Source organism: Aquarana catesbeiana, linkage group LG06 (genome assembly GCF_042186555.1).
Source record: "Aquarana catesbeiana isolate 2022-GZ linkage group LG06, ASM4218655v1, whole genome shotgun sequence".
Classification (NCBI taxonomy): Eukaryota; Metazoa; Chordata; class Amphibia; order Anura; family Ranidae; genus Aquarana; species Aquarana catesbeiana.
The window spans coordinates 417,603,981-417,628,713 of NC_133329.1; the positions used below are offsets into that span (position 1 = coordinate 417,603,981).

Here is a 24,733-nt window from a genome sequence, read left to right on the forward strand (position 1 = left end):
CTCCGGCATATAACTCCACCCCTCAGTGTACACCTCCGGCCTATAACTCCGCCACTCAGTGTACACCGCTGGCCTATAACTCCGCCCCTCAGTGTACACCTCCGGCCTATAACTCCGCCCCTCAGTGTACACCTCCGGCCTATAACTCCGCCCCTCAGTGTACACCTCCGGCCTATAACTCCGCCCCTCAGTGTACACCTCCGGCCTATAACTCCGCCCCTCAGTGTACAACCCCGGCCTATAACTCCACCCCTCAGTGTACACCGCTGGCCTATAACTCCGCCCCTCAGTGTACACCTCCGGCCTATAACTCCACCCCTCAGTGTACACTGTCGGCCTATAACTCCACCCCTCAGTGTACACCGTCGGCCTATAACTCCACCCCGGCCTATAACTCCACCCCTCAGTGTACACCGCTGGCCTATAACTCCGCCCCTCAGTGTACACCTTCGGCCTATAACTCCACCCCTCAGTGTACACCTCCGGCCTATAACTCCACCCCTCAGTGTACACCGTCGGCCTATAACTCCACCCCTCAGTGTACACCGTCGGCCTATAACTCCACCCCTCAGTGTACACCGTCGGCCTATAACTCCGCCCCTCAGTGTACACCGTCGGCCTATAACTCCACCCCTCAGTGTACACCTCCGGCCTATAACTCCCATACTAACAAAATGGCCACTGCCACGGCAGTGCCAACTTTTTCCTCCTTAGCCGCTGTTCTGTCAAAACAGCAAAGTCTCCGTATATCGGAGTGTATATACTTCCCGTGTCATCAATACCTCCAATTACCGACACTTTACAGGAACCAGAAGTCACGTGATCGGAGATCTCCATGAATTGTGTGACAGAACAGCGGCCTATAAACTCCGCCCCTCATAGTGTACACCGAGAGCCTATAAACTCCGCCCCTCATAGTGTACACCGAGAGCCTATAAACTCCGCCCCTCATAGTGTACACCGAGAGCCTATAAACTCCGCCCCTCATAGTGTACACCGAGAGCCTATAAACCCCCGCCCCTCATAGTGTACACCGAGAGCCTATAAACTCCGCCCCTCATAGTGTACACCGAGAGCCTATAAACTCCGCCCCTCATAGTGTACACCGAGAGCCTATAAACTCCGCCCCTCATAGTGTACACCGAGAGCCTATAAACTCCGCCCCTCATAGTGTACACCGAGAGCCTATAAACTCCGCCCCTCATAGTGTACACCGAGAGCCTATAAACTCCGCCCCTCATAGTGTACACCGAGAGCCTATAAACTCCGCCCCTCATAGTGTACACCGAGAGCCTATAAACTCCGCCCCTCATAGTGTACACCGAGAGCCTATAAACTCCGCCCCTCATAGTGTACACCGAGAGCCTATAAACTCCGCCCCTCATAGTGTACACCGAGAGCCTATAAACTCCGCCCCTCATAGTGTACACCGAGAGCCTATAAACTCCGCCCCTCATAGTGTACACCGAGAGCCTATAAACTCCGCCCCTCATAGTGTACACCGAGAGCCTATAAACTCCGCCCCTCATAGTGTACACCGAGAGCCTATAAACTCCGCCCCTCATAGTGTACACCGAGAGCCTATAAACTCCGCCCCTCATAGTGTACACCGAGAGCCTATAAACTCCGCCCCTCATAGTGTACACCGAGAGCCTATAAACTCCGCCCCTCATAGTGTACACCGAGAGCCTATAAACTCCGCCCCTCATAGTGTACACCGAGAGCCTATAAACTCCGCCCCTCATAGTGTACACCGAGAGCCTATAAAAACTCCATAGAAAGAAAAAAATTGTGTGCTTGCATTAGATATTTAAATCTATATTACATGATTATTATAAGTAGATAAACAAATAAATAAAAAACACCATCAAAGTTAATTGTGAGTGAATTAGAAAGTCGCTATGCTACAGAGCAAACAGCGACATGTAAGTCAAATACTAATATTGACCATTACATACATATAAACCAACAATAAAGTTATAAACTGGTGTGCAAAAAACAAAGGTTATTCCACCCAAGTGCAAAGTCATAACGTTCAAAATTGCATCCTGAGTCGCAGGAAAAACGCATCCAAAGTTGATGAATTGTATTCCTTAGTGTGTATAAAGTAATAAGGGGACGTGAAGGGACCTCCAACCACCAGTGGATCCGAAGATGAAGACGTGACCCATCACGAAACGTGTAGGGCGTGGCTACGCAGTGTACACCAGATCGCCATAGAGCCCCATGTAACCTAGCACGGGCGTCTCTGTTGTTTTTATATTTTGCCGGCTTTTATGTTTTGGATGTTTTAAAGATGCCTAGTTGTCTGCGGCAATAAAATTCCCCTTTTTTTACATACTATACATTGGAGTTTTTTCTTTCTCCCCTACGAGTCCAAACGAGGGAGTGTTCACATCAATGCGGAAGTGTCGGAACCATCTGTGTGGTGAGCCGACATGTCCCTGCAGAGGGATAAATCTGCATGCTTCGAAGACCTTGCTATAAAGAGGTCCAACGTGTCTGGTAAGGATACATCTATTATCAACCTTCCGATCCACTGGTGGTTGGAGGTCCCTTCACGTCCCCTTATTCCTTTATACACACTAAGGAATACAATTCATCAACTTTGGATGCGTTTTTCCTGCGACTCAGGATGCAATTTTGAACGTTATGACTTTGCACTTGGGTGGAATAACCTTTGTTTTTTGCACACCAGTTTATAACTTTATTGTTGGTTTATATGTATGTAATGGTCAATATTAGTATTTGACTTACATGTCGCTGTTTGCTCTGTAGCATAGCGACTTTCTAATTCACTCACAATTAACTTTGATGGTGTTTTTTATTTATTTGTTTATCTACTTATAATAATCATGTAATAATAGATTTAATTATCTAATACAAGCACACAATTTTTTCTTTGTATGTAATTTTTCACCTCATTGATATTTGTGGTTTTGTTGCAGCTGCAGTTATATTAACTTTTTGCTTGATGATAGCGCAGGTTTTCTCTTTCTTCTTTTAGCCTATAAACTCCGCCCCTCTGATAGTTCTCTGTTCAGTCCTCAGATATCATTAGAAAAGCCCAAGTATACAGTGGTGAGGGAAAGTATTCAGACCCCCTTACATTTTTCACTCTTTGTTATATTTCAGCCATTTACTAAAATCATTGAAGTTCATTTTTTCCTCATTAATGTACACACAGCACCTCATATTGTACACACAGCCCCCCATATTGTACACACAGCACTCCATATTATACACACAGCCCCCCATATTGTACACACAGCACTCCATATTATACACACAGCCCCCCATATTGTACACACGGCACCCCATATTGTACACACGGCACCCCATATTATACACACGGCACCCCATATTGTACACACAGCCCCTCATATTGTACACACAGCACCTCATATTGTACACACAGCACCCCATATTGTACACACATCACCTCATATTGTACACACAGCACCCCATATTGTACACACAGCCCCCCATATTGTACACACAGCACCCCATATTGTACACACAGCACCCCATATTGTACACACAGCCCCCCCATATTGTACACACAGCACCCCATATTGTACACACAGCACCCCATATTGTACACACAGCACCCCATATTGTACACAGCCCCCCATATTGTACACACAGCACCTCATATTGTACACACAGCACCCCATATTGTACACACAGCACCTCATATTGTACACACAGCACCTCATATTGTACACACATCACCTCATATTGTACACACAGCACCCCATATTGTACACACAGCACCCCCATATTGTACACACAGCACCTCATATTGTACACACAGCACCCCATATTGTACACACAGCACCCCATATTGTACACAGCCCCCCATATTGTACACACAGCACCCCATATTGTACACACAGCACCTCATATTGTACACACATCACCTCATATTGTACACACATCACCTCATATTGTACACACAGCACCCCCATATTGTACACACATCACCTCATATTGTACACACATCACCTCATATTGTACACACATCACCCCATATTGTACACACAGCACTCCATATTGTACACACAGCCCCCCATATTGTACACACAGCCCCCCATATTGTACACACAGCACTCCATATTGTACACACAGCACTCCATATTGTACACACAGCCCCCCATATTGTACACACAGCCCCCCATATTGTACACACAGCACCCCCATATTGTACACACAGCACCCCCATATTGTACACACAGCACCTCATATTGTACACACAGCACCTCATATTGTACACACAGCCCCCCATATTGTACACACAGCCCCCCATATTGTACACACAGCCCCCCATATTGTACACACAGCCCCCCATATTGTACACACACAGCACCCCATATTGTACACACAGCACCCCATATTGTACACACATCACCTCATATTGTACACACGGCCCCCCATATTGTACACACGGCCCCCCATATTGTACACACGCCCCCCCATATTGTACACACGGCACCTCATATTGTACACACGGCACCCCATATTGTACACACGGCCCCCCATATTGTACACACGGCACTCCATATTGTACACACGGCCCCCCATATTGTACACACGGCACCTCATATTGTACACACGGCACCCCATATTGTACACACGGCCCCCCATATTGTACACACGGCACTCCATATTGTACACACGGCCCCCCATATTGTACACACGGCACCCCATATTGTACACACGGCCCCCCATATTGTACACACGGCCCCCCATATTGTACACACGGCCCCCATATTGTACACACGGCACCTCATATTGTACACACGGCACCCCATATTGTACACACGGCACCCCATATTGTACACACGGCACCCCATATTGTACACACATCACCCCATATTGTACACACGGCCCCCCATATTGTACACACGGCCCCCCATATTGTACACACGGCACTCCATATTGTACACACGGCCCCCCATATTGTACACACGGCACCTCATATTGTACACACGGCACCCCATATTGTACACACGGCCCCCCATATTGTACACACGGCCCCCCATATTGTACACACAGCACTCCATATTGTACACACAGCCCCCCATATTGTACACACGGCTCCCCATATTGTACACACATCACCCCATATTGTACACACGGCACCCCATATTGTACACACGGCACCCCATATTGTACACACGGCACCCCATATTGTACACACGGCACCCCATATTGTACACACGGCACTCCATATTGTACACACGGCCCCCCCGTATTGTACACACGGCCCCCCCGTATTGTACACACGGCCCCCCCGTATTGTACACACGGCCCCCCCGTATTGTACACACGGCCCCCCCGTATTGTACACACGGCCCCCCCGTATTGTACACACGGCCCCCCCGTATTGTACACACGGCCCCCCGTACTGTACACACGGCCCCCCCGTACTGTACACACGGCCCCCCGTACTGTACACACGGCCCCCCCGTATTGTACACACGGCCCCCCCGTATTGTACACACGGCCCCCCCCGTACTGTACACACGGCCCCCCCATATTGTACACACGGCCCCCCATATTGTACACATATGGGGGGCTGTGTGTACAATACGGGGGGCGTGTGTACAATATGGGGTGCTGTGTGTACAATATGGGGTGCTGTACAATATGGGGGGCTGTGTGTACAATATGGGGTGCCGTGTGTACAATACGGGGGGCTGTGTATACAATATGGGGTGCTGTGTGTACAATATGGGGTGCTGTGTGTACAATATGGGGGGCTGTGTGTACAATATGGGGGGCTGTGTGTACAATATGAGGTGTTGTGTGTACAATATGAGGGGCTGTGTGTACAATATGAGGGGCTGTGTGTACAATATGGGGTGTTGTGTGTACAATATGAGGTGCTGTGTATACAATATGGGGTGCTGTGTGTACAATATGGGGGGCTGTGTGTACAATATGGGGGGCTGTGTATACAATATGGGGTGCTGTGTGTACAATATGGGGGGCTGTGTATACAATATGGGGTGCTGTGTGTACAATATGGGGGGCTGTGTGTACAATATGGGGGGCTGTGTGTACAATATGAGGTGCTGTGTGTACAATATGGGGGGCTGTGTGTACAATATGGGGGGCTGTGTGTACAATATGGGGGGCTGTGTGTACAATATGAGGTGTTGTGTGTACAATATGAGGGGCTGTGTGTACAATATGAGGGGCTGTGTGTACAATATGAGGGGCTGTGTGTACAATATGGGGGGCCGTGTGTACAATATGGGGGGCCGTGTGTACAATATGAGGGGCCGTGTGTACAATATGAGGGGCCGTGTGTACAATATGGGGTGCCGTGTGTATAATATGGGGGGCTGTGTGTACAATATGGGGTGCTGTGTGTACAATATGAGGGGCTGTGTGTACAATATGAGGGGCTGTGTGTACAATAAGGGGGGCTGTGTGTACAATATGGGGTGCTGTGTGTACAATATGGGGTGCTGTGTGTACAATATGGGGTGCTGTGTGTACAATATGGGGGTGTTGTGTGTACAATATGAGGGGCTGTGTGTACAATATGAGGGGCTGTGTGTACAATATGGGGGGCCGTGTGTACAATATGGGGGGCCGTGTGTACAATATGAGGGGCCGTGTGTACAATATGAGGGGCTGTGTGTACAATATGGGGTGCTGTGTGTATAATATGGGGGGCTGTGTGTACAATATGGGGTGCTGTGTGTACAATATGAGGTGCTGTGTGTACAATATGAGGGGCTGTGTGTACAATAAGGGGGGCTGTGTGTACAATATGGGGTGCTGTGTGTACAATATGGGGTGCTGTGTGTACAATATGGGGTGCTGTGTGTACAATATGGGGGTGTTGTGTGTACAATATGGGGTGCTGTGTGTACAATATGGGGTGCTGTGTGTACAATATGGGGTGCTGTGTGTACAATATGGGGGGCTGTGTGTACAATATGGGGTGCTGTGTGTACAATATGAGGTGCTGTGTGTACAATATGAGGTGCTGTGTGTACAATATGAGGTGCTGTGTGTACAATATGGGGGGCTGTGTGTACAATATGAGGTGCTGTGTGTACAATATGGGGTGCTGTGTGTACAATATGGGGAGCTGTGTGTACAATATGGGGTGATGTGTGTACAATATGGGGTGTTGTGTGTACAATATGGGGGGCTGTGTGTACAATATGAGGTGTTGTGTGTACAATATGGGGTGCTGTGTGTACAATATGGAGTGCTGTGTGTACAATATGGGGGGCTGTGTGTACAATATGGGGTGCTGTGTGTACAATATGGGGGGCTGTGTGTACAATATGGGGGGCTGTGTGTACAATATGGGATGCTGTGTGTACAATATGGGGTGCTGTGTGTACAATATGGAGTGCTGTGTGTACAATATGAGGTGCTGTGTGTACAATATGAGGTGCTGTGTGTACAATATGGGGGGCTGTGTGTACAATATGGGATGCTGTGTGTACAATATGGGGTGCTGTGTGTACAATATGGAGTGCTGTGTGTACAATATGGGATGCTGTGTGTACAATATGGGGTGCTGTGTGTACAATATGGGGTGCTGTGTGTACAATATGAGGTGCTGTGTGTACAATATGGGGTGCTGTGTGTACAATATGGAGTGCTGTGTGTACAATATGGAGTGCTGTGTGTACAATATGGGGTGCTGTGTGTACAATATGAGGTGCTGTGTGTACAATATGGGGAGCTGTGTGTACAATATGGGGAGCTGTGTGTACAATATGGGGGGCTGTGTGTACAATATGGGGTGCTGTGTGTACAATATGGGGTGCTGTGTGTACAATATGGGGTGCTGTGTGTACAATATGGGGTGCTGTGTGTACAATATGGGGGGCTGTGTGTACAATATGGGGGGCTGTGTGTACAATATGGGGTGCTGTGTGTACAATATGAGGTGCTGTGTGTACAATATGAGGTGCTGTGTGTACAATATGGGGTGCTGTGTGTACAATATGGGGTGCTGTGTGTACAATATGGGGGGCTGTGTGTACAATATGGGGTGCTGTGTGTACAATATGAGGTGTTGTGTGTACAATATGGGGAGCTGTGTGTACAATATGGGGAGCTGTGTGTACAATATGGGGGGCTGTGTGTACAATATGGGGTGCTGTGTGTACAATATGGGGTGCTGTGTGTACAATATGGGGTGCTGTGTGTACAATATGGGGTGCTGTGTGTACAATATGGGGGGCTGTGTGTACAATATGGGGGGCTGTGTGTACAATATGGGGTGCTGTGTGTACAATATGAGGTGCTGTGTGTACAATATGAGGTGCTGTGTGTACAATATGGGGTGCTGTGTGTACAATATGGGGTGCTGTGTGTACAATATGGGGGGCTGTGTGTACAATATGGGGTGCTGTGTGTACAATATGAGGTGTTGTGTGTACAATATGGGGTGCTGTGTGTACAATATGGGGTGCTGTGTGTACAATATGGAGTGCTGTGTGTACATTAATGAGGAAAAAAATGAACTTCAATGATTTTAGCAAATGGCTGCAATATAACAAAGAGTGAAAAATGTAAGGGGGTCTGAATACTTTCCCTCCCCACTGTAATATTCCCAACCAATCCACCTCCAGCTACCGGTCCCCGCTCCACCACGCATCATACCCTCCACACCCATCCCCCCTCGTCCGTCCCCGACCCTCCACACCCATCAAGAGTTCATCATACAGAAATACCACATTTGTCTGATAGTTTCTGCATTTAGCACCGTTGCTTTATGGTTCCTCATGACTCAATCTGAGAGACTCCATTGTCTTTAGCTCCTCTCCCTATTCCACCCATCCTCCAGCTCCCGCCCCTAGCTCCGCCTCCACTCACCTCCTCCCGAGTTTTGCTCCTCTGGGTGATCTGCTTGTTCAGAGCGGCCACCTTCCTACGATGTTGCTGAGCGGCTCCCAGACTCTCCGGTCTCTCCTCAGCGCTGAGCTCTGATTGCTGAAATAGAGAAGATGGAAGATGATCATGGAGGGTGGAGCCTGACCAATATCGACCAATCAGTGCAGAGAATGGTGTCATCATTGGATGATGATCATAATTTGTGGCGTCTTCACCTTCTCCGCGTATTCCGTCACCATCTGTTTTATCTCATCCGACTGCAATCCCACAATCTGCCCCACCGTGCTCGCCGTCAGCCGTCCCTGGAAGGACATGGAAGGTTTAAACCAGAAGAAGACTTCCCGTCATCCCAGAGAGACGAGAGACACAGAGACTTACCTGATCCAAGTCCATGGCCGCCATTCCCGTCATCAGAGCCTTAATACGCAGCTGGAGGAAACCAAACCAAATACATTAATGCAGAAGGTCCCACAACCCACCCACTGCCCTCTATATACCGTATCCTGTCCCTGGAAATCCTCTACAACATACAGTCACCCATCCACCGGGCCATTGTAGCCTGTATGTGGTACTGATCCCCGGCTCGCCCCAGTGCCCAGCACCCCACCACGGCCTCTCACCCACCTTGCCTTGGCTGTCAATACTGGGGAAGTGACCCTGGAGCAGCAAACCCACGTTCTCTCTCTCATCCACAGACCAACACAGAAATTCAGAAAGAGAAAAACTACAGAACTGGGGGCCACCTGCAGCCAAGAGACGCCCGGAGGAGCCGACACCTGCAGCCAAGGGACGCCCGGAGGAGCCGACACCTGCAGCCAAGAGACGCCCGGAGGAGCCGACACCTGCAGCCAAGAGACGCCCGGAGGAGCCGACACCTGCAGCCAAGAGACGCCCGGAGGAGCCGACACCTGCAGCCAAGAGACGCCCGGAGGAGCCGACACCTGCAGCCAAGAGACGCCTAGAGGAGCCGACACCTGCAGCCAAGAGACGCCTAGAGGAGCCGACACCTGCAGCCAAGAGACGCCTAGAGGAGCCGACACCTGCAGCCAAGAGACGCCTAGAGGAGCCGACACCTGCAGCCAAGAGACGCCGACACCTGCAGCCAAGAGACGCCTAGAGGAGCCGACACCTGCAGCCAAGAGACGCCGACACCTGCAGCCAAGAGACGCCTAGAGGAGCCGACACCTGCAGCCAAGAGACGCCTGGAGGAGCCGACACCTGCAGCCAAGAGACGCCTAGAGGAGCCGACACCTGCAGCCAAGAGACGCCTAGAGGAGCCGACACCTGCAGCCAAGAGACGCCTAGAGGAGCCGACACCTGCAGCCAAGAGACGCCGACACCTGCAGCCAAGAGACGCCGACACCTGCAGCCAAGAGACGCCGACACCTGCAGCCAAGAGACGCCGACACCTGCAGCCAAGAGACGCCGACACCTGCAGCCAAGAGACGCCGACACCTGCAGCCAAGAGACGCCTGGAGGAGCCGACACCTGCAGCCAAGAGACGCCTAGAGGAGCCGACACCTGCAGCCAAGAGACGCCTAGAGGAGCCGACACCTGCAGCCAAGAGACGCCTAGAGGAGCCGACACCTGCAGCCAAGAGACGCCTAGAGGAGCCGACACCTGCAGCCAAGAGACGCCTAGAGGAGCCGACACCTGCAGCCAAGAGACGCCTAGAGGAGCCGACACCTGCAGCCAAGAGACGCCTAGAGGAGCCGACACCTGCAGCCAAGAGACGCCTAGAGGAGCCGACACCTGCAGCCAAGAGACGCCTAGAGGAGCCGACACCTGCAGCCAAGAGACGCCTAGAGGAGCCGACACCTGCAGCCAAGAGACGCCTAGAGGAGCCGACACCTGCAGCCAAGAGACGCCTAGAGGAGCCGACACCTGCAGCCAAGAGACGCCTAGAGGAGCCGACACCTGCAGCCAAGAGACGCCTAGAGGAGCCGACACCTGCAGCCAAGAGACGCCTAGAGGAGCCGACACCTGCAGCCAAGAGACGCCGACACCTGCAGCCAAGAGACGCCGACACCTGCAGCCAAGAGACGCCGACACCTGCAGCCAAGAGACGCCGACACCTGCAGCCAAGAGACGCCGACACCTGCAGCCAAGAGACGCCGACACCTGCAGCCAAGAGACGCCTAGAGGAGCCGACACCTGCAGCCAAGAGACGCCTGGAGGAGCCGACACCTGCAGCCAAGAGACGCCGACACCTGCAACCAAGAGACGCCTGGAGGAGCCGACACCTGCAGCCAAGAGACGCCTGGAGGAGCCGACACCTGCAGCCAAGAGACGCCTGGAGGAGCCGACACCTGCAGCCAAGAGACGCCTGGAGGAGCCGACACCTGCAGCCAAGAGACGCCTGGAGGAGCCGACACCTGCAGCCAAGAGACGCCTGGAGGAGCCGACACCTGCAGCCAAGAGACGCCTAGAGGAGCCGACACCTGCAGCCAAGAGACGCCTAGAGGAGCCGACACCTGCAGCCAAGAGACGCCTAGAGGAGCCGACACCTGCAGCCAAGAGACGCCGACACCTGCAGCCAAGAGACGCCGACACCTGCAGCCAAGAGACGCCGACACCTGCAGCCAAGAGACGCCGACACCTGCAGCCAAGAGACGCCGACACCTGCAGCCAAGAGACGCCGACACCTGCAGCCAAGAGACGCCGACACCTGCAGCCAAGAGACGCCGACACCTGCAGCCAAGAGACGCCGACACCTGCAGCCAAGAGACGCCGACACCTGCAGCCAAGAGACGCCTGGAGGAGCCGACACCTGCAGCCAAGAGACGCCTGGAGGAGCCGACACCTGCAGCCAAGAGACGCCGACACCTGCAACCAAGAGACGCCTGGAGGAGCCGACACCTGCAGCCAAGAGACGCCTGGAGGAGCCGACACCTGCAGCCAAGAGACGCCTGGAGGAGCCGACACCTGCAGCCAAGAGACGCCTGGAGGAGCCGACACCTGCAGCCAAGAGACGCCTGGAGGAGCCGACACCTGCAGCCAAGAGACGCCTGAGGAGCCCCCAGACGCCTGGAGGAGCCGACCCCCAAGAGACGTGAGAACGTGGCAGATTGGGGGGGGGGGGGGGGAGACATATAGTAGGTCCCTCTCTAGGAACTCCAGACAGCAGCAACGCGCCCGGGACATATAGTAGGTCCCTCTCTAGGAACTCCAGACAGCAGCAACGCGCCCGGAAAAGTAGGACAGGCTCCTCTTCTGATAGTGACTTAGATAAAGACAATTCTCAGAAAACTGTCACTTTTTTAGAAGAGCTAGAGGGCAAAGTCTCCATAGAGGATCCGAAACAGATAACAGACAAAAGACCTTTAAAGGAAGGAGACAAAGGAAACATAGAAGGAAGAGGAAAATACAAGGACTTGACTCAGAATCGGAGGAGTGGGAGACTAAGGAGTCAGAGGAGACGCTGAATAAGTACAGCGGTGCCTCCTCCGCGGATCTCAGTGATTTCAACTTAATGACGACCATATCAAACTTTTAAAGAAAGGACTTTCTTTCTCTCCCACCTCTCCCATGAATGAGTTTGAAGTCTTCAAAGATATTAGCCTCTTCCTAAGGAAAGTTCTTTTTAAATTATGGCATACTAGAAGCCTAGATGGTCAGCAAACTTCTGAAGCAAACCTAGATAAAGATGAAAGGGAATCTATTGAAAATCTCTACTGGACGAGAATGTCGGTAGTGACTCTGAAGCGGATTTAAAATTATCCACTTAGAAGAACATCTAACTTTAAAATTAGAACAACAAAAAAGCCTACTCTATCTAAACACGAATGGCTCCAAGTGTTTTTGGACCAGGTTAAACAGGACTTGGGGAGGGTGAATTGGAATTGGACCTAATAACTTATCCAATGCTGAGAGAAAGGCCCCACGTGATTTGGAAGACTCACCAAACCTAGTGATTAAAAAGAGTGATAAAGGCGGCAATGTGGTTTTAATAAGTGAAAAGCTTTATGAGGAGGAAACACTAAGGTTACTTGGTGACAATTCCACTTATAAAAAACTCACTTAATTAACACCTTAAATAATAGACTTAAGCTAGGTATGGAGTACCTTTTCCTTAGAGCGGAGGAGGTTACCATTCCAACTTTTTACATAATACCCAAATTGCATAAATCTCTAACTCGCCCCCCTGGTAGGCCGATTGTCTCGGCCATTAAAGGTACTTTAGAAAAAGTTGGCAAATATGTAGATTCAATGATAAAAGATCTTGTGAACACGTTGCCGTCCTTTGTTCGAGATAGTAGAGATGTACTTGCAAAATTATTGCAATTTTCACTTCCTGCAGGTGCTGTGCTTGTGGGGATCGATGTGGAGAGTTTATACACATCGATCCCCCACCAGTGGGGTATTGAGGCCACCATGTCATTTTTTGGACCACCATTATCCCCTGCTGGGGGCCCAAAATGAATTTATTGTGGAGTTACTTGAATTCATGTTGAACAATAACTTTTTCCAATTTTTGGGCAAATACTATCAACAGGTGAGAGGCACCGGCATGGGGGCACCCTGGGCTCCATCTTACGTGTGCCTCCACCTGGGCCTCTGGGAGGAGGAGGTTGTCTACAAGTCCTCAATGTACCTCAGCCACTGCCTTTTGTGGTACATCGATGACGTTCTCATGATATGGGCTGGTTCAGCAGAACAACTTGTGGACTTTATGTCTCAATTGAATATTAATGAAAGGAACATACGGCTGACCTACTCCTACTATGCTGAGACACTTCCGTTTCTCGATCTGCAACTCAGCAGATCTGGATGCAGAATTACCACCAGTACCTTCCGCAAAGAGACAGCCGCCAATAATCTTCTCCTGGCACAGAGCCACCTAATCCTAAGCCACTCATTAATGGGATACCCACGGGACAGTTCCTGCGAATAAGGCGGAACTGTTCTGAGGATGAACAATTCCAAAAAGAGGCACCTGATATGTATCAGAGGTTTAGACAAAGAGGATACTCTCATCATTCCCTTAAAAAAGCTAAAAATAAGGCAATGATGAGTAAATTTGAAGAGCTCCTTACATCTAAAACCCTGCAGTTGAAGAACACTAAGCAGAACTAGATTTGGCTCTCAGTGGACCATGGTCCAGGAGATCCTTGAGAGGCATTGGCACATCTTAAAGTCAGCCCCGCTAATTATTGGTGAGCCCAAGACCTGGGGGGGACTTCCTGGTCCACTCTGAGTATACGTGGACGACCTGTGAGAATCAGCTCACTAGGTCTAAGCCTCCCCCAGGTATGCAGGCTTGTGGACACTGTAACATCTGCAAGTATATACACCAAACCGATGTGTTCGCCAATCCATGTGGAGGAAAAAACTATAAAATCAAAGTTTATTAACTGTTCAACCACACGACTTATTTATATGCTCACTTGCCCGTGCAATAAAATCTATATAGGCAAGAGTTTGGACCACTCCGCATTAGGATTGGTGAACACATCGGGGGTATTAAGAAGAAAGATAATGATCGTCCAATCCCCTTGTACTTTGCCAGATTTCACAATGGTGACCCAAAAGGTCTGACCGTTAAGGGAATCTATGTGCTAAACCTACCCCCTAGACATGGAGACTTTGATACAATTCTTCTCCAAAAAGAGAAAATGTGGACATACTATCCGGACTCTATGGTACCCAAAGGGTTAAATACCGAAAGTAGCCGACAGCCTTTCCTAGAAAAGTAACTATTTTTGTAATATATTCTCTATACATTTTTTTTTTCCCTGATACTTGGTGTTTGAATCTCCTGTTTCCACTTAATCTATGCCCCTTACTTATTGAATCTTTATTTGTTGCTGGTATTTTCTATTTTATAAGGATCGGATTTGCTTCTTCTTCTTTGAAAGATATTGTTACCTTGAATGATGGGGTCCCTTTCTCCTCCACCTTCTGCCATCCTAAATACTTTTCTATGACTCTATAATGCACTCCTTATGTATTTTTTGCTGAACGTTCGTATTGAGAGGTGATCCGGATGACATCTAGTGGTAGGAGATAGTAATTACATCATTTTTTTTGCCTATTTAAATCCACTCCACGGACTCCTCCTTGCTCTGAAGAAACCAGCGTTCATTGGCTGGTGAAACGCGTCAGCACATCGCTTCGGAGCCGCGCGCTCCTTGAAGCATTGGAGTGTGTTTGAGTGTCGGCACGTAATGAACAGCTGAGGACCGGCTTGTTCTCCGGATGTTTGTGGAATCATATGTGAGGTAATGAACATACAGCGAGGGATCGCCTTATCCGCCAAGTACACAGCTATTTGTTAAACATGGAGTGGCGTCCTTCGCCACAAGTCTCCAGGGGTAGAGAAACGCTATAGGAGGAGGATGGCGGATACCCATTTTATAAGTGCTTGTATGTGGATGAGCTCTTTCAGTCCTTAGCACTCCCCCTGGTGATACCTGTATGAAAATCCACCTGAATGCCACCTCCCCGCTGCCCCGCTCTACCTCACCTGAATGCCGCTTCCCCGCTGCCCCGCTCTACCTCACCTGAATGCCACCTCCCCGCTGCCCCGCTCTACCTCACCTGAATGCCGCTTCCCCGCTGCACCTCACCTGAATGCCGCTTCCCCGCTGCCCCGCTCTACCTCACCTGAATGCCGCTTCCCCGCTGCCCCGCTCTACCTCACCTGAATGCCACCTCCCCGCTGCCCCGCTCTACCTCACCTGAATGCCACCTCCCCGCTGCCCCGCTCTACCTCACCTGAATGCCACCTCCCCGCTGCCCCGCTCTACCTCACCTGAATGCCACCTCCCCGCTGCCCCGCTCTACCTCACCTGAATGCCACCTCCCCGCTGCCCCGCTCTACCTCACCTGAATGCCACCTCCCCGCTGCCCCGCTCTACCTCACCTGAATGCCGCCTCCCCGCTGCCCCGCTCTACCTCACCTGAATGCCACCTCCCCGCTGCCCCGCTCTACCTCACCTGAATGCCACCTCCCCGCTGCCCCGCTCTACCTCACCTGAATGCCACCTCCCCGCTCTACCTCACCTGAATGCCGCTGTCCCGCTGCCCCGCTCTACCTCACCTGAATGTCACCTCCCCGCTGCCCCGCTCTACCTCACCTGAATGCCACCTCCCCGCTCTACCTCACCTGAATGCCACCTCCCCGCTGCCCCGCTCTACCTCACCTGAATGCCGCTTCCCCGCTCTACCTCACCTGAATGCCGCTTCCCCGCTCTACCTCCCCTGAATGCCACTTCCCCGCTGCCCCGCTCTACCTCACCTGAATGCCACCTCCCCGCTGCCCCGCTCTACCTCACCTGAATGCCATCTCCCCGCTGCCCCGCTCTACCTCACCTGAATGCCGCTTCCCCGCTGCCCCGCTCTACCTCACCTGAATGCCACCTCCCCGCTCTACCTCACCTGAATGCCACCTCCCCGCTGCCCCGCTCTACCTCACCTGAATGCCGCTTCCCCGCTCTACCTCACCTGAATGCCGCTTCCCCGCTGCCCCGCTCTACCTCACCTGAATGCCGCTGCCCCGCTCTACCTCACCTGAATGCCGCTTCCCCGCTGCCCCGCTCTACCTCACCTGAATGCCACCTCCCCGCTGCCCCGCTCTACCTCACCTGAATGCCACCTCCCCGCTGCCCCGCTCTACCTCACCTGAATGCCACCTCCCCACTGCCCCGCTCTACCTCACCTGAATGCCACCTCCCCACTGCCCCGCTCTACCTCACCGGAAGATCTCTGTACATTCAGGTCAAGCTGCTCGTTGCATCTCTTGTAATGCTGTCTATTAATGATGCTCTGTCTCTCTATATTTCACAGACCCCGATGAACTGATACACTCATGCCGCGTACACACGATCGGACTTTACGGCATACTTGGTCCTGTGGACCGGAGTCCGTCGGACAATTCGATCGTGTGTGGGCTCCAGCTGACTTTTTTCCCCAAAAGTTTGATGGACCTAAAAATAAAACATGTTTCAATTCTATCTGACGGACTCGAGTCCGGGTGAAAAGTCCGCTTGTCTGTATGCCGGTCCGATGGACAAAAACCCACACTAGGGCAGCTATTGGCTACAGGCTATCAACTTCCTTATTCTAGTCCGGTGTACATCATCACGTATGAATCTGTCGGACTTTGGTGTGATCGTCTGTAGGCAAGTCCGTTCATTCGGAAAGTCTGTCGAAAAGTCCACAGGACAAAGTCTGCCGTAAAGTCCGGTCGTGTGTACGCGGCATCAATCAGCACACTCCAATCACCCATCTATTCACTCCGTACACCACGTCTACGGCTGATCATTACTAGGAGTCTGCAATACTTAAACCATCTGTTTTTCATCAAACCTCCAAGTTCAGCCGCCATTTTCAACTAGCTTTTATTATCAGTGTCTGTAAGTGGTGACCGCGGGATGGGTGTGGGATGGGTGTGGGATGGATGTGGGATGGGTGTAGGATGGATGTGGGATGGGTGTGGGATGGGTGTGGGATGGATGTGGGATGGGTGTAGGATGGATGTGTGTGGGATGGGTGTGGGATGGATGTGAGATGGATGTGGGATGGATGTGGGATGGGTGTGGGATGGATGTGGGATGTGGGATGGGTGTGGGATGGATGTGGGATGGGTGTGGGATGGGTGTGGGATGGATGTGGGATGGGTGTGGGATGGATGTGGGATGTGGGATGGGTGTGGGATGTGGGATGTGTGATGTGGGATGGGTGTGGGATGGATGTGTGATGTGGGTGGGATGGATGTGTGATGTGGGATGTGTGATGGGTGTGGGATGGGTGTGGGATGGATGTGGGATGGATGTGGGATGGGTGTGGGATGGATGTGGGATGTGTGATGGGTGTGGGATAGGTGTGGGATGGGTGTGGGATGGATGTGTGATGTGGGATGTGTGATGGGTGTGGGATGGGTGTGGGATGGATGTGGGATGGATGTGGGATGGGTGTGGGATGGATGTGGGATGGGTGTGGGATGGGTGTGGGATGGGTGTGGGATGGGTGTGGGATGGATGTGGGATGGGTGTGGGATGTGTGATGTGGGATGTGTGTGGGATGGATGGATGTGGGATGGATGTGGGATGGATGTGGGATGGGTGTGGGATGTGTGATGTGGGATGGGTGTGGGATGGGTGTGGGATGGGTGTGGGATGGATGTGGGATGGATGTGGGATGGGTGTGGGATGGATGTGGGATGGGTGTGGGATGGATGTGGGATGGATGTGGGATGGGTGTGGGATGTGTGATGTGGGATGGGTGTGGGATGGGTGTGGGATGGGTGTGGGATGGATGTGGGATGGGTGTGGGATGGATGTGGGATGGATGTGGATGTGGGATGGGTGTGGGATGGGTGTGGGATGGATGTGGGATGGATGTGGATGTGGGATGGGTGTGGGATGGGTGTAGGATGGATGTGGGATGGGTGTGGATGTGGGATGGATGTGGATGTGGGATGGATGTGAGATGGATGTGGGATGGATGTGGGATGGATGTGGGATGGGTGTGGGATGGGTGTGGGATGGGTGTAGGATGGATGTGGGATGGGTGTGGGATGGATGTGGGATGGATGTGGGATGGGTGTGGGATGGATGTGGGATGGATGTGGATGTGGGATGGGTGTAGGATGGATGTGGGATGGGTGTGGGATGGATGTGGATGTGGGATGTGTGATGGGTGTGGGATGTGTGATGTGGGATGGATGTGGATGTGGGATGGATGTGGGATGGATGTGAGATGGATGTGGGATGGGTGTGGGATGGGTGTGGGACGGATGTGTGGGATGTGTGATGTGGGATGGATGTGGGATGGATGTGGGATGGATGTGGGATGGATGTGGGATGGATGTGGGATGGATGTGGGATGGGTGTGGGATGGATGTGGGATGGATGTGGGATGGGTGTGGGATGGATGTGGGATGGATGTGAGATGGGTGTGGGATGGGTGTGGGATGGGTGTGGGATGGATGTGAGATGGGTGTGGGATGGATGTGGATGTGGGATGGGTGTGGGATGGATGTGGGATGGGTGTGGGATGGGTGTGGGATGGATGTGAGATGGGTGTGGGATGGATGTGGATGTGGGATGGATGTGGGATGGATGTGGGATGGGTGTGGGATGGGTGTGGGATGGATGTGAGATGGATGTGTGTGGGATGGATGTGGGATGGGTGTGGGATGTATGTGGGATGGATGTGTGTGGGATGGATGTGGGATGGGTGTGGGATGGATGTGGGATGGATGTGGGATGGATGTGTGTGGGATGGATGTGAGATGGGTGTGGGATGGATGTGGGATGGATGTGGGATGGATGTGGGATGGATGTGAGATGGGTGTGGGATGGATGTGGGATGGATGTGGGATGGGTGTGGGATGGGTGTGGGATGGGTGTGAGATGGGTGTGGGATGGATGTGGGATGGATGTGGGATGGATGTGGGATGGATGTGGGATGTGTAGCCGCGGCTCCCCATGTTTTTCATTTTTGACAACGTTGTCATCATTTTAATTTAACTGGTTTGTGTCGGTCACTTATCTGTGCCTTCCCCTCCCTTTCTTTAGGATTATTAGTGTGGTGTATATTTTTGTACTCATCAGTGTTCGGTTCCTTAAGAGAACTTTATTCTCTTAGTTTTTCCTGTATGCTCATAGGGCAACCTGAACTGCATCCTACGTGACCCGTGTGGAGGAAGGTTTACACACACTTGCTATTATCCTCTATAATTGTAATTGTTTACATAGGTTAATCCAGGCAAATAACCATTATTTTCTGCAGCCAAGAGATCCCTGGAGGAGCCGACACCTGCAGCTAAGAGACGTCTGGAGGAGCCGACACCTGCAGCTAAGAGACGTCTGGAGGAGCCGACACCTGCAGCTAAGAGACGTCTGGAGGAGCCGACACCTGCAGCCAAGAGACTCCTGGAGGAGCCGACACCTGCAGCCAAGAGACTCCTGGAGGAGCCGACACCTGCAGCCAAGAGACTCCTGGAGGAGCCGACACCTGCAGCCAAGAGACGCCTGGAGGAGCCGACACCTGCAGCCAAGAGACGCCTGGAGGAGCCGACACCTGCAGCCAAGAGACGCCTGGAGGAGCCGACACCTGCAGCCAAGAGACGCCTGGAGGAGCCGACACCTGCAGCCAAGAGACGCCTGGAGGAGCCGACACCTGCAGCCAAGAGACGCCTGGAGGAGCCGACACCTGCAGCCAAGAGACGCCTGGAGGAGCCGACACCTGCAGCCAAGAGACGCCTGGAGGAGCCGACACCTGCAGCTAAGAGATTCCTGGGGGAGCTGACACCTGCAGCTAAGAGATCCCTGGGGGAGCCGACACCTGCAGCTGGTACACAATGGATAAATCTCCTTCTGGGAGGTCACAGCATCCACCTTGTAGGACCTGCAGAATTTGTGGACAGAAGATGGTATCCATGGAAATCTCAGGAACAGAAGCCCGATTCCAGAAAGCCCAGGAGGCCCTCAGAGACGTAGTGGAGGGAAGGGTGGAATTCAATCATGAGTACCATAAACCAGACAGACAATCTGATTGTCTGAGAAATGATGGAAGGAGAGGCTAGTTGAATCTTACAGGGCCTTCAGGAAGGACAAAGAAAAGTCGGTCTCTCTGAAGGAAATGACAGCTGTGAGGATAACGCAGAGAAAACTGCAACCAGACAATGGAGAGATCCGAGTCTGGAGGACAGACAGAGGAACAGACCAATGGAGAGATCCGAGTCTGGAGGACAGACAGAGGAACAGACCAATGGAGAGATCTCCTTCTGGAGGACAGACAGAGGAACAGACCAATGGGGAGATCTCCTTCTGGAGGACAGACAGAGGAACAGACCAATGGAGAGATCTCCTTCTGGAGGACAGACAGAGGAACAGACCAATGGGGAGATCTCCTTCTGGAGGACAGACAGAGGAACAGACCAATGGGGAGATCTCCTTCTGGAGGACAGACAGAGGAACAGACCAATGGAGAGATCCGAGTCTGGAGGACAGACAGAGGAACAGACCAATGGAGAGATCCGAGTCTGGAGGACAGACAGAGGAACAGACCAATGGAGAGATCCGAGTCTGGAGGACAGACAGAGGAACAGACCAATGGAGAGATCTCCTTCTGGAGGACAGACAGAGGAACAGACCAATGGAGAGATCTCCTTCTGGAGGACAGACAGAGGAACAGACCAATGGAGAGATCCGAGTCTGGAGGACAGACAGAGGAACAGACCAATGGAGAGATCCGAGTCTGGAGGACAGACAGAGGAACAGAACAATGGAGAGATCTCCTTCTGGAGGACAGACAGAGGAACAGACCAATGGAGAGATCCGAGTCTGGAGGACAGACAGAGGAACAGACCAATGGAGAGATCCGAGTCTGGAGGACAGACAGAGGAACAGAACAATTGGAGAGATCTCCTTCTGGAGGACAGACAGAGGAACAGACCAATGGAGAGATCTCCTTCTGGAGGACAGACAGAGGAACAGACCAATGGAGAGATCCGAGTCTGGAGGACAGACAGAGGAACAGACCAATGGAGAGATCCGAGTCTGGAGGACAGACAGAGGAACAGGACCAATGGAGAGATCTACCATACCACAGACAAGATGGCTTGCCTCCCATACCACACCCCGTACCACAGACAAGGCCACCTCCCATACAACCCCCTGAGCCTCAGACAGTGTCCACTTACCTCTTCCTGAGCTTGCAGCTCTTCCTCCTCCCTGGACTCCCCTTTACCAGCCAGTCCTGACGGGACAGAGACTTTGTGCTCCTCTGGCTGAGAGAACAGTTTATATGTCAGCACATTGCAGGTCCCATAGGGGGGCGCAATAACAGGAAATGATTATCTACTCCAACCGACAATTCCAGAGTCATCTGAGAGACTTACAAAGAAGAATGGATACAAACCTTATCTGTCCTCCCCGGTTTACTGAGGCCCGTACCGCCTGAAACACACAATGATGACATCATGAGAGGGGAGGATCACCGGTGAGGTCATACAGAGAGAGGCGGAGGAATAGACACAGACACCGGTGATGTCATACAGAGGAAAGGAGGAGAGATCAGATTACAGACGGAGGAATAGGAACTCTTCCCTCATTGTACATGTGAAGCCTGTGGAAGCGACAGTGCAGTCCTGGCCTTATTGCAGTTTCCATTATCCCGCCCCTTCCTTGGATGTCACACCCACCACCCCTCTTTAGGTCACACCTCTTGAAAAAAAAAAAAAAAGGGGGAAAGGTGGCAACCACTAAGTGTAGCATTAAAATCATCCACTTTTTAAAAAAATAGAATTGGCAGTTCAAAGGTCACATCTCTACAAGAACCCCGGCTGTCAGCCTCACCGATGTCTCTTCCACCAGGATCTGTGTGGGAGGATCCGGACCACCAGACACCGAAACAGGAAGTGCCAGTAACCACCGTGGAGAGCACAGGGAGCAGGAGAGGAAGGTGACATCACACGGGTTGTCCTGTAGGAGTGGCTACACCTTTCAGAGCTTGCTCTTACCTATTGGGGACCTGGAAAATGTGTGTGTGTGGTGTTCAGGCTCTATCGGGGGAGGGGAGACGGTCCTGGCTCCCGCAAGAGCTGAAAGGAGAGAGGAGAAACCCCTGGAAGTCACACGTCTATGTTGTCCTACAGCCTGGACTCCAACCAGGCCACGCCCCAATGCATAGTGGCTAAGCCCGGGGGGGGCGGAGTGAGAAACACGGGGCGTGGCCTGGTTGGAGTCCAGGCTGTAGGACAACATAGATGTGCGACTTTCCAGGGGGTTTCTCCTCTTTCTTTCAGCTCTTGCCTATTGGCTCAGGGCCTGACAGCGGTGTTCTTGTGGAGAGACGCCTTTTATCCAGTAACCCAGCGAGTTGCCAATTCTACTTCGATAAAATTGATGATTTTAATGCTACACTTAGTGGGCGCCCCCTTTCGTGGTCCATTACTGAGGCGGCTTTCTACCGGGGGGGGAGGGGGACTGCCCTCAGTGAGCCTGTGGATGGCATTACAGGACTATGTGCTGTTATGCCCTGTTTAGCGCCATTTATCTCTGGTGTCACAACTTCTGGGTAAGACACAAGACAAGCCCCGCCCTCCATCGGGGCGACGACAGAATGAAGGGATCTATAATCCTGGGGGTCACACACAGGCAGTAATCTATGGGGGTGGAATAGCGGGGGTCACTCGGGGGTCACTCACAATCACACCGTGCATACTCACATAGAAGGAGGAGAGGCAGAGTGCTGGGAAGAGAGTGGGAGAATGAACTGAAATATGTCGAGCAGGAAAGAAGGAAGTGAATAAAATAATGAAAGAGGATAATTCTCTGCACTGGGCGGGAGCTCCGTACCTGCCGTATTCCAGGAGGGTGGAGTGTACGCGGGACTCCTCCTCTGTCAGCTCAGCGGCGCCCTCTTGTCTCTTGTATTTCCTGCGCGGTTTGTAGATATCCTGCAGAAAATGTCTAATAAACCGCTGACCACCCGGTACTTCACCTCAATCACCAATCAGGACAGAGCCTTCAACACTCAGGACTAATGGGGAAGTCAGGAAGAAGGCAACTTCTACATCTCCACAGCCCCTCCTCCCCTCCCACAGCCCCTCCTCCCCATCCCACAGCCCCTCCTCCCCATCCACAGCTCCTCCTCCATCCACCTCCCCCTCCCCCCTCCACTCCTCCTCCCCATCCCTCCCCACCACAGCCCCCTCCTCCATCCTCCTCCATCCACAGCCCCTCCTCCCTATCCACAGCCCTCCTCCCCATCCTCCTCCCCATCCTCCTCCCCAATCCCCCTCCTCCCCAATCCTCCTCCCCTCCACAGCCCCTCCTCCCCATCCTCCTCCCTCCACAGCCCCTCCTCCTCCCCAATCCCTCCCTCCGCCTCCCACAGCCCCTCCTCCCCAATCCTCCTCCCCTCCACAGCACAGCCCCTCCTCCCCCAATCCTCCTCCCCTCCACAGCCCCTCCTCCCCAATCCTCCTCCCTCCACAGCCCCTCCTCCCCTCCCCTCCCCTCCTCCCCTCCCATCCTCCCTCCTCCCTCCACAGCCCCTCCTCCCTCACCATCCTCCTCCCCCTCCTCAGCCCCTCCTCCCCTCCTCCAGCCCCTCCTCCCCTCCACAGCCCCTCCTCCCCAATCCTCCTCCCCTCACACAGCCCCTCCTCCCCTCCTCCTCCCAATCCTCCTCCCCTCCACAGCCCCCTCCTCCCCCAATCCCCCTCCTCCCCTCCTCCCCAATCCCCTCCCTCCCCCCCTATCCTCCTCCCCAAGCCCTCCATCCTCCCTCCACAGCCCTCCTCCCCCCTCTCCTATCGGCCCTCCCATCCCCCCAATCCTCCTCCCCTCCACCTCCTCCCCCCAATCCTCCTCCCCATCCTCTGCCTCCCCTCCCCAATCCTCCTCCCCTCCACAGCCCCTCCCCATCCTCCTCCCCAATCCTCCTCCCTCCTCAGCCCTCCTCCCCAACCTCCTCCCTCCACAGCCCCTCCTCCCCCTCTATAGCCCCTCCTCCCCATCCTCCTCCTCCCCCTCCTATCGCCCCTCAAGGCCCTCTCCCCAATCCTCTCCCAATCCTCCTCCCCTCCATCAGCCCCTCCTCCCCCCAATCCTCCTCCCCCTCCACAGCCCCTCTCCTCCCCCCCCCTCCCCTCTATAGCCCCCTCCTCCCCATCCTCCCTCCGCCCTCCACAGCCCTCCTCCCCCCCTCTATAGCCTCCTCCCCTCTCACAGCCCCTCTCATCCCTTCCCATCCTCTCCCCAATCCTCCTCACCTCTCATCAGCCCCTCCTCCCCAATTCCTCCTCCCCTCCACAGCCCCTCTCTCCCATCCTCCCTCTCTATAGCCCCTCCTCCCATCCTCCTCTCTATAGGCCCCTCCTCCCCCTCTATAGCCCTCC

At 52.7% G+C, this 24,733-nt stretch overlaps 1 protein-coding gene across 1 annotated transcript; it reads right to left on the reverse strand.

Moving 5' to 3' along the window:
* Positions 1-8,859: 8,859 nt before the first annotated feature.
* Positions 8,860-23,287, reverse strand: LOC141147339 (coiled-coil domain-containing protein 93-like; the record flags this gene model as incomplete). Its single annotated transcript, XM_073634580.1, is given in 6 exon segments — positions 8,860-8,976; positions 9,093-9,179; positions 9,256-9,306; positions 21,530-21,616; positions 21,748-21,785; positions 23,187-23,287. Coding segments are annotated over 3 exon segments (237 nt in total), but the record flags the coding sequence as incomplete, so codon positions are not given.
* Between the last annotated feature and the right edge of the window lie 1,446 nt (positions 23,288-24,733).